This window comes from Pisolithus orientalis (assembly GCF_024613125.1).
Source record: "Pisolithus orientalis strain OTSU chromosome Unknown F5J12scaffold_10, whole genome shotgun sequence".
Taxonomy (NCBI): domain Eukaryota; kingdom Fungi; phylum Basidiomycota; class Agaricomycetes; order Boletales; family Pisolithaceae; genus Pisolithus; species Pisolithus orientalis.
In genome coordinates this window covers 846,501-859,659 of record NW_026260791.1, presented here as the reverse complement: position 1 = coordinate 859,659, position 13,159 = coordinate 846,501, and the positions used below count along the sequence as shown (strand labels likewise).

At 47.7% G+C, this 13,159-nt stretch overlaps 3 protein-coding genes across 3 annotated transcripts; 1 reads left to right on the top strand and 2 right to left on the bottom strand.

The window, feature by feature from the left end:
• Positions 1-4,303: 4,303 nt before the first annotated feature.
• F5J12DRAFT_718970 (uncharacterized protein) lies at positions 4,304-4,573 on the bottom strand (the record flags this gene model as incomplete). Its single annotated transcript, XM_051741141.1, has 1 exon — positions 4,304-4,573. The coding sequence occupies one exon, from the start codon at positions 4,571-4,573 to the stop codon at positions 4,304-4,306; it is 270 nt and encodes an 89-aa protein (XP_051601181.1).
• Positions 4,574-5,825: 1,252 nt separating this feature from the next.
• On the bottom strand, positions 5,826-7,788 carry F5J12DRAFT_891700 (uncharacterized protein; the record flags this gene model as incomplete). Its single annotated transcript, XM_051747514.1, has 3 exons — positions 5,826-6,130; positions 7,127-7,346; positions 7,414-7,788. 3 exons carry the CDS (start codon positions 7,786-7,788, stop codon positions 5,826-5,828), a joined length of 900 nt encoding a protein of 299 aa, XP_051601180.1.
• Positions 7,789-11,176: 3,388 nt separating this feature from the next.
• On the top strand, positions 11,177-13,097 carry F5J12DRAFT_926899 (uncharacterized protein; the record flags this gene model as incomplete). The annotated part of the gene is made up of 9 exons (XM_051749390.1): positions 11,177-11,249; positions 11,285-11,384; positions 11,576-11,612; positions 11,667-11,710; positions 11,822-12,013; positions 12,086-12,188; positions 12,424-12,447; positions 12,645-12,653; positions 12,705-13,097. The coding sequence occupies 9 exons, from the start codon at positions 11,177-11,179 to the stop codon at positions 12,795-12,797; spliced, it is 675 nt and encodes a 224-aa protein (XP_051601179.1). The 3' UTR covers positions 12,798-13,097.
• Positions 13,098-13,159: the final 62 nt, after the last annotated feature.

Genomic DNA, 13,159 nt, shown 5'->3' with positions numbered 1-13,159 from the left:
ATCTGGAGGCACACATGTTGTGTGATCAAATCACCAAGGCAATGTGGATTGATTACCAGGCCATCCTGAGGGAGAGAGAGGCAGTGGGACACATGGAGCTCCTTGAAGACAAGTCTGACATGGATGTGGATGGTGCTGAGGATGAGTAAGTAGTGGGGAATATACCTAGGAACTACTGCCCTTCCATGTACATTTTTTTAATGTGAAGACTTAATTCCAGTGATTACTCTTGATAAGTCGTCTGAAACAGCATGAATTACAACAACAAATGAAAGAGGTACATGTCAGTATGGAAAGTATATGCAGCTACAATGTAATTCAAAGTGGTCCCCCCTGATCAACACCACCTTCCCACAGATGACCAGTGATTGATCGTTGATACTCTTGGTTGGCAACAGCTTGATGAAGAGTGGTATTTGTGATGGATGTGTACATCATTGCCTTCTTCTCATCTGCAGTAACAGTGTGCACCATAAATGCGCCTACCTCAACTGGTAGCAAGGAGTCCTCAGTGGACAGAAGGGTCAATGCCTTGGAAAGGTGGTCAACAGAACTGGTGGTGGCAGCTCCATGCTGGATGGTGGTGGCAGGGGCAGGGGCAGGTGAGGCAGCACTTGCATTTGCACTGTCATGGTATATCAAACTGAGGAGATCAGTCATGTGGTTGACAGTGCCAGTTAGACCAGACACTGTGGTCCCAGCTGAGAGTTTGGGCAGAATTGGCTGTTGATTCCTAGGAGGACCAAAGGACCAGGCAGATGACTGACCAGACCCATGAGATGGTTTACATGATGGGGGCAGGGTAGAAGTGTATGAAGTTGGATAGGGCCCAGAAGAAAATGTGCATCTCTCCTTACCAGTCCTACTGATGCTCCCTGAAGACATGCCCAGCCCCTTCATTGGGAAGGGAGGGTATGCTGGGATGCTGGCTGATGGTGTGCCCACCCCCTGAGTCGGGACCACAATGGGTGCTGAGATGCTGGGTGATGCAGATGGAATTGGTGGATTGGGGTGCAAAGGGTTGGGAAAAAATGTGGGAAATTCAGCCATGAAGTCGATATATGAGGGATCAGGAGCTGGGTTCATGCCACCGATGTTACTGTTGGAAGGCTTGTCAAAGTTACCTGGCCACGTTTCTTGATCTTCATCCTTGAGCCAATTTGGGGGCCAGTTAGATGAGGGGGCCTCTGATGGTGCATATGCATTAGCACCTTGTGCCTCTCCTGATGGGGTGATCTGTGCCATCTTTGCATAAAATGGCCATCCAACATTTTTATAGGGCAGGATATGTCATCCACTCTGATGTATTCATGTTAGATGAACTGATATGCTCGATGATAGGGGACAATGTACATTGGTTGCAACATAGCTATTCCATACATTCTCTTCAGCTGGTGTGATGATATTGGCACCAAAATGTTCATCCCATGAGCCAGACCCAGGGTGTTGAATGAAGCCTTTGATGGAATTATAGATCCCTTTCAACTAATAATGATATCAGTCAAGGCTATCAGTGTGAGGAGGATGCACTTACCCATCACCATTTATTTTGAATCTGCTGAGCAGTTCTTGTGGGGGGTGAGTTAGGTGGAGCGATTGCAGCAGTGGCACTAGAAAATACACTGGATTTGAAGTTGCCTGTATCACCTTGTTCTGACCGGTGTTCAATGAGGTAGCTGAGGAGAGTGTGAGTCTCTGAATCAGTCCACTTGTGACTACTCATTGTTTCTGGCTCCTGATCTGATTCTAAAAGAACAAGGAGTCCAGCAACATGTACAATGCAAAGTGTAGCAGAAGCAATACGAGCGATAATGGGTTTGAGGTCATCATATTGACAAGTGATCATTGTTGTATAGTTGGAAGGAAGGTTGAAACTCTGCCTTGTAGTTCATGGAGCATCCTGGGCATGTTAACCGACACATGTGTTAGCAATGGGTTGTACACCAGTTTCCAAACTGGCTCTAAACAAAAGACAAAACTTGGATGTGCTGCAACACCAGCCAAGATGCTTAAATTGTCCCCTTCAGGGTGACATACATAAAAATTGGAACGATACAGAGAAGATTAGCATGGCCCCTGCACAAGGATGACATGCTGTTCCAGAGGGGTAGACCTATGGGTCTCAATATTTATTTTGTTTTTCTTTGGTATTACTTTACTCTCACTGTTCAAATATTATTCTCAAAATATGGAAGTATGGGCAGTATTCCATTAGTATCCCTCGAGGAGGGCAACTTATTCGAATCGCAAATAGAAGCTCAGAATTACAACTAAATGCCTCCATGCTCATACGTAGTTTTTCGCAGCTTCTATGGATCAAGAATTCAACTTATTTTTCGTAAATAACCGAGCAGCTACCACTTGGGAGGCATGTGACATGATTCAGTTCAGCTAGCAGCAACTGTCACCGTCTTCACAAAGGACTTGCTACCACACCATGCAAATTTCACAGCACACAGGACGTCCCCAGTCGCTTCATACTAATCACCAGCAGCATCAGTGTTACCGATTCTAGCTGTGTCAAGTTCGTTCTAGCCTTGTCGTTGGTCTGCAAGGTTAGATCAGGTGTGGATATGTTTCCACCTGGGCTGGACTGTGGGTTGTGAGGCTGATACACCATGTTCTCAGAGTGTACAAGTTTTCACAGAACCTGTAATTGGGGGGTCGGATGAGTCATCCTTACTGAATGAAGATGGTTCCAAAGAATCAGATTACAGCTATAGTGACATGTAGTATTTCACACTATGTTGGTAGGCTGGTCTAAATCTAAGCTGCTTGGCCCTTCTCAATTAGCCATGCCAATGAAGGATAGGATGTAGGCTAGCAGAAGACACCTCCTGACTCTCTTGATCTCTGGGATGTTGATGCCATTGTTGCTTTGGAGTCCTGGATGCATGAGATTCTGGCACCTCACTCTGCATTGTCCCCATGAGTTGGGGGGAAAGATCAGTATACATCAGGAAAATAACACATTTACTATTTTTGACTTTTTGTGACTAATGTGACTTTTTGGGAAGGAATCTACTATCATTACCCATGTCCTGCAGGCATGGCTGCACTTTTCTTGCTGATTTTGGTCTTGTTCAAACCACCTAATTCATAGCTTTCAGTAGATACCACATACATTCAAATTGATGGAGGTTCCAAAGAGATATTGTGATTTTTCTCTCAGACAGTGTGCATCACACCAATGGCTTAATATCTCTGAATTTTCAGACATTTTCTAGTCTTCTTGGCTTAGATATATCATCACTTAGTTGTCTCAATAGATTCTGTTCTCTTTTCATTCTTCAAAATGCTGTATATGGTCAAAAAAAAAGTACAGATAGTAGGTTCCTTCCCAAAAAGTCACAATAGTCACAAAAAAGTCAAAAAGAGTCACAAAAAGGTCAAAAATAGCAAAGTGTTAATTTCCTGATGTAGGTGTAGGAAGCAGAGCAATGCCATCAAATACAGGATAACTGTATGTGCATGGCAAAGCCACTGTTAAGCTAATAGAAACTCAAGAGCCTAATATAAACTCCAGTGCAATCATGGCCTGCTGGCTGTACTTGGAGGTGAAGGTGTGGTTGCAGCCCTGGTACCAGTCTGCAGGCCAGTCCTTCAATGGGACACTCAGGCCATGTGGGGGATCGCCAATGAGCCAATGGGTGATGATGTCCTGCCAGGAGTCCCTTCTGGGATGTCATGAGCCATCCAGCAGTTTGACAGGTATGTTTGGAATCCTGAGCCCAGAGAGTGGTGGCTGCTTGGCAAGGGGGACAATGGGGTAGTCATGGCAGCTTGCTGTCTGGCTCAGGCCAGCACAAGCAGTGACAATGTGATTTGCAGGGACTCGGGCCATTGGGCCCACTGGCAGGACCAGGGCAGAGGCCTGTGCCAGCTGGGGGACAGGTGTGGGTGTGATCAAGCTGGGATGCCCATGCAGCAGCTGTGACTGTGATGGTGGTGTGATGGAATGGGGTACACTAGCATAGCTACCATGAGTTGTAGATCCAGCACAAGGCTGCCACAGAGCACCAGCCATACCTTGGCAAATGATGGTGGCAAGCTCATGAACAGACTTGCTGACCTGCCCCATTCCTGGTCCACAGGCCATGAATGTTGGAGGTGATGGACATGTGGGCTGTGTGAACCTCCTCTGCAGTGACAGGTTGCATGAGGGCAGATTTGCCTACCAGAGAATCCTGCAAATCCTGTACAATCAGAGCAAGCACATCACTGCAGTCTGCCTTGTAACAGTAAAGCTCAGTCTAGGAGGTATCGGATGAGGGTGTTATGCTGGAGGCCATGTCAGAGCAGGTCAGTAGTACAGTACCAGGTGTGAAGCATCCAGGTCAATGCTGTGAACAATGGGACACTCAAACTTGGCACTTACATGCTCCCCCTCAGCCCAGCCCCCCCACCAGTGGACCTTTTTGAGGGACCAGCACTTGCCAACAGGGGCCAGCATAAACCTGTACTGTGCTCCACCCCATCGAAAGCAATGGGTCGAGAAGGAGCCTTGAATTCCCATGCCAGTCATTGCTTCATTGATCCACTGTTGCATGGCATCAGTGTGAGATTGGCTCATGGGGCTGTACAACACCATTAGCCCCCATTGCAGGGAAGACATTGTCATCAGGGTCAAGTGGTTGTTGGTAGTGGACATGTTCAAGCCAGTGTACCCAGAGTGGCAGCCACAGGAAGCAGTCAGCTCCTGGGAGCTCAGGCTGGGGGAGGATTTTATACCAGTTGCCTGCAGGGAAATGCATGCTCAGTTTGATGTCAGCTTGCTCACAGCCTCATTGTGTGCATTACCAACAAGGCAATCAGGCTAATGGTGGACTCACTGTGCAGATCAGCCTTGGTCATCCCCTTGTCAACCTTGCGCTGCCACCCCTTTCGGTTTGCTAGGTAGACCTTGAAGTAGACAGACCTGTCAGACAGCATCAGTGGCTCATTTCCAAGGTACTTTTCTAGTGTGTGGTCCACCATCATGCAGTCGATTGTGATGTGCCTCCGCTTGAGTCAGATCAGCTTGTATCACCTGTGTGACTGTGTGTATCTCTCAGATGAGGGTCACACAATACACTCCACAATGGAGTCACCTCACTGACCTTGTCCATAGTGTCCATGCTGTGGATGCAAATGCGAGTTGCTCAAGGTGGCATGTCACCAGTGTCTGCACCTTGAGACCAAGAAGTTCTGACAGTGGCTGTTGTGTGGGCCCACTGCCAGGCATGCTGAAAGTCATTCAAAGGACACTCAAGGCAAAATCAAGGTCAGGGCACACTGTGCATGCCCACTGCAACATCCAATCCAAGTGATCCTGCATGATGGGCAGTGAGTGCTTGCAATCACCTGCTTCCACACTCGCCTTGTGCTTGATCGAAGTCAGGATGTCTTGAACATCAGCTGATTCTGCTGGGTTCCCCTCCCAGCACTGCCTCACCTCATTGAACCCCCACTTGCCTCAAAAGGTATTTCCATCCCTGTTAGATGGCAATGGCACAGTATCCACCAATGCCCAGTCAGTGGTCTGCACACCTGCTGGCTGTCTGAACACTGGGACAAAGGTCTGCTTATGCATTTGCCCAAATGTCTTTGAATGCTGCCCTGATGCTCTCCACAGTGCTCTTGCCTAAATTCTCATGGAATCCCTTCCACATCATGTACAAGGCCAATGCCTTGTCAGAGCAGCTGTTTGGTGTGCTCTTGAAGGCTGTTCTGAACTCTGGGTTGCTGTATGGGTTGTTGGGTGCCATGGGAGTCAGGGCTGGGCCAGCATCCTCAGGCTGGCTCTCCATTCCAGAGGCAGCAAAGCTGCTGAGCCACTCTCAACCTCAGTGGACATGTGCAGCATAGGCAGTTCTCATTCTTGCTGCCTTGAGGTGTGTCTGCTTCCCCTGCTCTTTCAGCTGGTTGATGTCCTTCAGAGACATGGCTGCAGCAGTGCCGGTGTTGACTGCAGGGGTCTGCCTCTTCCAACTCGACTTCTTCTGTGGTGACTGCAACACCACCAGAGCCTTCTTCGACTCTTGATTTTGACCCATCAGGTCAGATATATTTTCTGGGATAAGCCAGGGGTTTAGAAGGAGCTGTGTAGCAGCTGGGCACTGAGTGCTGAAGGCTGGAGCAGAGGTCACACCTGAAGGGTTCAAGTCAGGTAACTAGTTGTGGCCACACCACAGGCCCACACAACTATGGGGATGCATAGCACACTACACACATTACATGGATGAAATGGATAGCAAACATATGTACAACCAGTGCTGCCACTACAGTGTCTCCATCTTGTAATTCATAATTCAGTTGATCATGGGGCAGAGGCCCTCGAGCTTGGGGTGAAGCAGAAGGGCTCACATGGAGATATTAAATATGTATATGCATGGGTCATTCAGCACTGACAAGGCATTGCCATTTCCATTTCCATGCACCTACAAGGGGTGATCAGTGTGTTGAGATGTCCAGCACAGATGTTTGACTCAGCCATCCTGTATTTGTTGAGGGCTCATGCCCAGATGGCAATCACAACCATACTGCACACAGGGGAACTGGAAGCAAGAGCAGCACATCTTGAGGACCCAAGCTCTTTGTGATGTATCCAAATGAGTCCACAGCAGTGTGACAAACAGCTTTCTTGTGGGCTTTCAAGAGATCCAATGACTCGAAGCAGATACCCATCCATTCTTGGGCTGGAATGAACTTGGCACCACAATCCATGATACGACCAATCAAGTTTGTAGATGCCTCTTGGGCCTTCTTGTGATGGCTATGAAGAATGGGGGTCATTCAAGGAACTATATGTCAGGTCAGACATTGAGTAATCAAGAGGTAATAAATACTTGCAAAGATCTTTCACCAGGGGGGGAGGTTCATTTGTGTCATACTGACCGCATTTGTGATAGCACCCTCAGCAGCAATGATACTGCCAAGCATGCCAGGGTACTCCTCTCCAAGTTGTTCAAACAAGACAAGTCCAAGCTTGCTCAAAAGCTGGTCCTCATCACATTGCTTGATGATGATGATAGTGGGTCACATGGTGAGATCAGTGGTCTGTTGACAAAATTTGGTGCTTTTGTTGTTCAATGCTGCCAGAGGATAGTAGAGACAATCTGTGTAAGGTACAGTTTGACACAGATACCTAGAGCGTCAACAACAGTGCTGAACCTGTCCAGCATGACTTGGCCTTCCATAGTCTGCTCCTGGAAGGAGCATGTGATGCCATTGACCAGACAGACCTCCAAACATTTGTCAATATCAGAGTCACCAAGAGTGGCGACAACTTTCGTGATAGTCTCCATGACCATTTTATGGTACAGCTCTGCTTCATCATTCAACTCATTCATGATCCTCCCTGTGATCTTGGAGACCCCAGCTCTTTGCATCCATTTGATGATAGTTTCACCTGTCCAGCGCCATGTGACGGACCCAGAATGACTTGAAGAAGTCTGGAAAAACATCCTGCTTAATGTATTGAGCAGTTACACCATTGGCAGCAGCACATTGCTTAATGACCTTCAAGACAATCTTCTTCATCTCTTCATCTGACATCTGGAATTTGTGGATCAAGATGACCATGACCTCCTTCATGTAGTACGAAGCATATTCTAGGTCCATGAGAGGAATGATGAAACCAATTGCCTTCAAGAAGGCAGCAAGTCCCTTTCTGTGATGCTGGTGAATACTGAGCCACAGTGGCCATAGAACCTCATCAGAAGACTCAATTCCATAGGGTGCAGCCACTTCAGCTAGGGCAGCAGTAGCAAGTGCAGTCACTGTCTGCACTTTCTGCCATTTGTCCATGAGACCATGAGCAACACAGCTGACAAGGCTGCACAAGTGTGGAAGGATGGCACAGCCCATCATGATGGCAATCTGCTGAACAATATGGACACCCACACAATGAGCCTGCTGCAACTTCTAGCTATGACAAATGGCCTTGAGGAAGGAAGGGAAGCAACATTGGGATGCCTAGTGCAGGTGTGACAACAGAAAAGGCATGGGCTGTGGTATTGCACACATATTCATCAGCACAGTCAATGTCCAGACAGATGGTGGAAACCATGTGTGCAAGAGGCCAGCCACTTTTTGCAAGGTTGGAAATGACCTCATGGCCTCCAACACAAGCATAGTAGTCCTCATCTATAAGGAGCAGCTCAATAACAACTAGGATTTCATGAACATGGGGCCAGACAAGGCTGTTGAGTTTGTATAGGATGTGGTTGATGACTTTGGAAGGATGGCAGTCTGCTGAACGATATGGACACCTGTGTGACAGGCCTGCCATGACTTCTTGTGTCATATGACAAACTGCCTTGAGGAAGGGAAGTGATGCTGGGATGCCCCATGCAGGTGTGAAATGGAAAACACATGGCCAGTGGTACTGCATGCACATTCATTGGCATGGTCAATGTCCAGATGCATGGTGGAAATTGTGTGTGTGAGGCTTGGAAATGATCTCATGGCCATCAAAGTGAGCATAGCAGTCTTCATCTACAAGAGCAGCTTGATGACAACTAGAATTTTATGAACATAGGGCTGGACAAGGTTGTTGAGTTTGTATAGGATGCAGTCAATGACTTTGGAAGGACAGCACAGCCAATCAGGATGGCAATCTGCTGAATGATACAGACACCTGTGTGACAAGCCTGCCATGACTTCTCATGTAGTATGGCAAATCAGCTTGAGGAAGGGAAGCAATGCTGGGATACCCAGTGCAGGCATGACAATGGAAAAGGCACAGGCTGTGGCATTGTGCACACATTCATCAGTGCAGCCAACATCCAGGCACATGGTGTAAATCATGTGTGCAAGACCAGCCATCCTCATCTCCAACAACGACAAGGTGTGCATGCAAAACAAGGGCAGGGGCCCAGAAATCATCTATGAATTGGTGGGTGGGGTGAGTGTGAACTCTGTGTCTTCAAGGACACAGTGAGTATGCAGATCAAAGGTGGAGGGCCAAAAATCACCTACCAATTGATGGGTGGAGTGAACATGAACATGAATGCAAACATCTTTGTCTTCAATGGACCTCAGTGGGGGGAGGGGCAAAAATTCACCCAACGATCAGTGGGCAGAACATATGTGAATGTTGTCACACACCAAAGGTGTTTGGTGAGGTGGACATGGATGTAGCTGATGAATGGAGGTGAAGACCATAGCCCTCATGCAAAGAAGGACAGCCAGCAATGTCAGGCAGTCATCCCTCAGCACAAGAACAAGTTGTCAATGCCAAAGAAAAAGGAGGAGGCAAGTTAAGTGCCAATAAAATTCTCAAGTGCCCATGTACAGCATTCCGGTTTTCGATGTATCTCCACCAATTCTGCAGACACCGAAACCATTCCCACACTCGCTTGTAGTGCTCAGCCACGCGATCCTACCTTCCAAGGATTGGAAAGGATTTGTGCACTCCACACATTTTCTACAGCACTCCCTCCAAAAGACACTCATTTCGCTAATTCTTCTGATATGGCTGCCTCCACATCAGTCATTTCGCTTGTCCCCTTTGCTAGGGACCATGGCTACATATATCTACCAGGAGTTCCTACCAGCCTCCATCCTGAAGCATCCTGGTACATCCCACCCTTGTCTGCCCCCTCTCAGCCCATCCAGCTTGGACAGCAGTGTTCTTTTTGTCAGTATGACCTCCAGGAGGATGTTCTTTGGTCAGCTCAGGTCTGTCATTCACTTGGAAAGGTCTTATGTGGTTGTTTCAGTCTCTCCAGTCCAAGAAGCATATGGATCCTTCCTCCCTGCCCCCTGCAATGTCTTCATACCAGTCTCATCTGTCATTCTTCCAAAATTGTGACAGCTACAGTATAATCTACTGTTCTCCACTCTCCCTGATCGCATCCATGACAGGTATGATGCACATCTTGCCTCCTTGTTGCAAGATACAGCAGAAGACACTCCCCCTTCATCCTCTCTTCCAACAGAGCCTCATTCATGAAGTTTTTATTTGCTTCACTGAGAGGATGGTTTTGGGGGGAAAGTTGCGATCCCCTATGCTCCTGTCACCCCACAGACCCCCAAAGCTTGACCCCTGTTGACATCTGACTCACCCTGTCCACTTTTGGATGTACTATATCAGCATCAGATCAGCACTGCCTCTCTGTCATCCCACCTTGGCCTAGAAGCAATCTCTTCAAGATGTGACATGCACAGCCTCCCCTTAATGTGATTCCAGTGCACTTTCCCAGTTCCTGACATTACTTGACTTGTACTTTGACAGTTCTGACTGTCTTTGACTCACCTATTGCCAATACTTACCAATCTTTTGACTTTGCTTACTGATTCTTCACTTTTTGGCTTACTTATCCTTACCAATGCTTACCAATGCTTTCCAAGATGATTACCCATCGCTTACATTCCTTACTCATCAGTTACCAATCACTTACCAAGTGTTTGCACCTTGTTTTCCATAGGCAATGCCCCTGTACTGTATATAAGTCACTGTACTTAGGTAGCAAAAAAGAAGACATCAGAGAGTCCCTCTTGCTCGCAATTTATCATCTCTCAGTAAATCATTCATCAGCTTCAATAGTTGAGACTTTATTAAGGGTCTAGCTATCATCTACTTCACTTATCATCATCTATCATCCATATACTTCACTCCAAGCCCTCCCTGAGCTCAGTACAGCTTAGGACATCGAATTAAGTCACCATCCATCCTTCTGTAGGCTGACAGCAGTCTACCCTATTGCCTTTCTATCACATTCTTGCTCCCTCTTCGTCAGGAGCACCCCCAACCCTCAGCACTCATCTTTGAGTGTTGTAGCTCGCAAAAACCCTCCCAAAGAACAGGTTCTACCATCTAGGTACCAGCATAGGCACACCACCACTCACTTTCATTGTCCTTTGTGTTGGTTTTGGTTGGTTTTCACCACTGAACCTCACTTTGACTCACAATGTCTTCATCTTTGAGGACAGGGTGGGGGCTCAAAAATCATTCACCAATCAGTGGGCAAAGCAAGCATGGATGTCTAATCACCTACTGATCAGTGTGTGGAGGGAACACAAACACACCTCATCTTCAACAACAGGGTGGGGCCTGAAAACCATCTGCTGATCAGCAGGCAAAGTGAGTGTGGACATCATCATCTTCAACAACCAGGTGAGTGCCCGAAACAAAGGTCAGGGGCCAAAAATCACCTACTGATTGGTGAGCAGAGCAAATGTGAATGCCTTCATGTTCAATGACAAGGCAGGCACAAAGAATGAGGGTGGGGGGCCTAAAATTTGTCTACTGATCAGTGGGCAAAGTGAGTACAAAGCATCTGTGTCTTCAACGACTCAGTGAGTGCACAAAACAAAGGATGGGGGGTGAAAATTCACCCACCAATCACCATTTGGAGTGAACATGAATGCAAACATCTTTGTCTTCGACAGCAGGATGGGTATGCACTCCAAAGCAAGCCAGAACATTGGGAGGGGATATGTGCGGTCAGAGAGTGCACATGCCACAGGGCAATGGGGAAGAGCTGGCAGGAAATGGGTTGAGCATGAGCATGGACATTGACAGCACACACCTACACTGATGAAATATGACACATTGAGCACAAACATGGATGTGCACATAGTGCCACAGGTGGATGGGCAGTGACGAGCCCAACACCGATGGCTTAGTAAGCTTACCAGATCTGGAAGGTCTATTAGTTGGCAGATGTGCTACATTGTAGAGGCTGAAGGGCTACAAACGACTACAGAAAGAGCAGACTACAAAGTGTGTAAAGTGCATGGAATGGCAGGGATAAGTTGGAAATAAGTGGCAAGTGCCATACCGAGGTGTAAAATATACAATGTTTGGCATAAACATTGTATATTTTGAAATAAGTGAAGGTCTATGCTGCTGGGAGGGAGTCAGGGACCCGTCGGCTCCCCCAGTCCCCAGCTACAAAGCCATATCCCACCCCTCCACATCACCTGCCACAGTCACAGCCCCGCAGCATGTACAGGCTTACACCTGCACTTTGCACTGGTGCACATGGCAAGCTCTGTCCAAATCTGTGAGGATACATTATGACACGTAAGTAGCTACACGAGCAAATACCTCGCGCGCAGCCCAGGGCCGAAGCGGGACATGCTAATCTATATGCAGGGGGGGCGACGGAAACGATACCGGAGATACTGAACGCCAGTACTACATGATCACGCCATTCAGACCCCAGGAAAAACATGCAGACGCGACGGGGGAAGGCGCCGTGCGCGTGCATAGCTGCCCGCCTCTCGCGCTTGCGCCCTACGCGTGTTCACGACCTCGCAATTGCGCGAACAGCGTCCCATATGCCAAACTCGGTCGCTTACATAACGCCGCCCCCTTCGGAACTGGACGGAACGCTGCTGGGGGGCGCGCGACCCCCCCCCCCGCTAACCCTTTTTGGGGCGCCCCTGACACAGCTTGTATATTTTACGGGATAACTGTACTTACATACTTAGAACACCCCTGGCGGACTCGTGCAGGTAATATGTCCAGGTGGCGATTGAGTCAGCACTCCATGTGTTTAGTTACAGCACCGTGCAGGACATGCGAGAGAGAAAATTGGACCTCAGACAGGGTCAAAGATGTTATCTCGACTGCATATCCAAGGTGACTGGCGACCAACCAGCGCTCGGCCTCAACGTTCTCATTTCTGATTGCATCACAACTGCCTTTCCAGGTCTGCCTAGTGAGTAATACCACTGCGTGTTCTATCCGCTTATGTTCTCATCTAATATAGAAGGATTACCACACGGAGACTACAGCCTGGGTTCTGTTCGGCCCTTCTTATCTATTTATTCCAAGGGAGCTCATGAACAAAACCACAAATTAATTTGGCGACTCATTTCTCACTAGTATCGTTACTCCGACACCTCGTGTTGAGTGGTCGCTGTTGTGATCACTGCGACCCTGCTACTGAATACGGGCTATGTAGCTATTCAAAGATTTTGTGTTCACTCCCTTGATTGAAGTACAAGTTCATCAGTAGTGTAGGGCTCATTTCATCGTTCTATTTACTCCACAAGCCCTCCAGGCCAGTTTAATTTCCTCTTAGATCTTCATCAGTATCGGTGTCGACTCATTTCTAGTTTTTTTGTTTTGTTTTTTTTGTTTGGTATAAACAATACTTGGGAACGATGGCGCGCCTGTCTGCCACGATCCGAAATCAATCGACAACAGAGGGATAAGGAACAT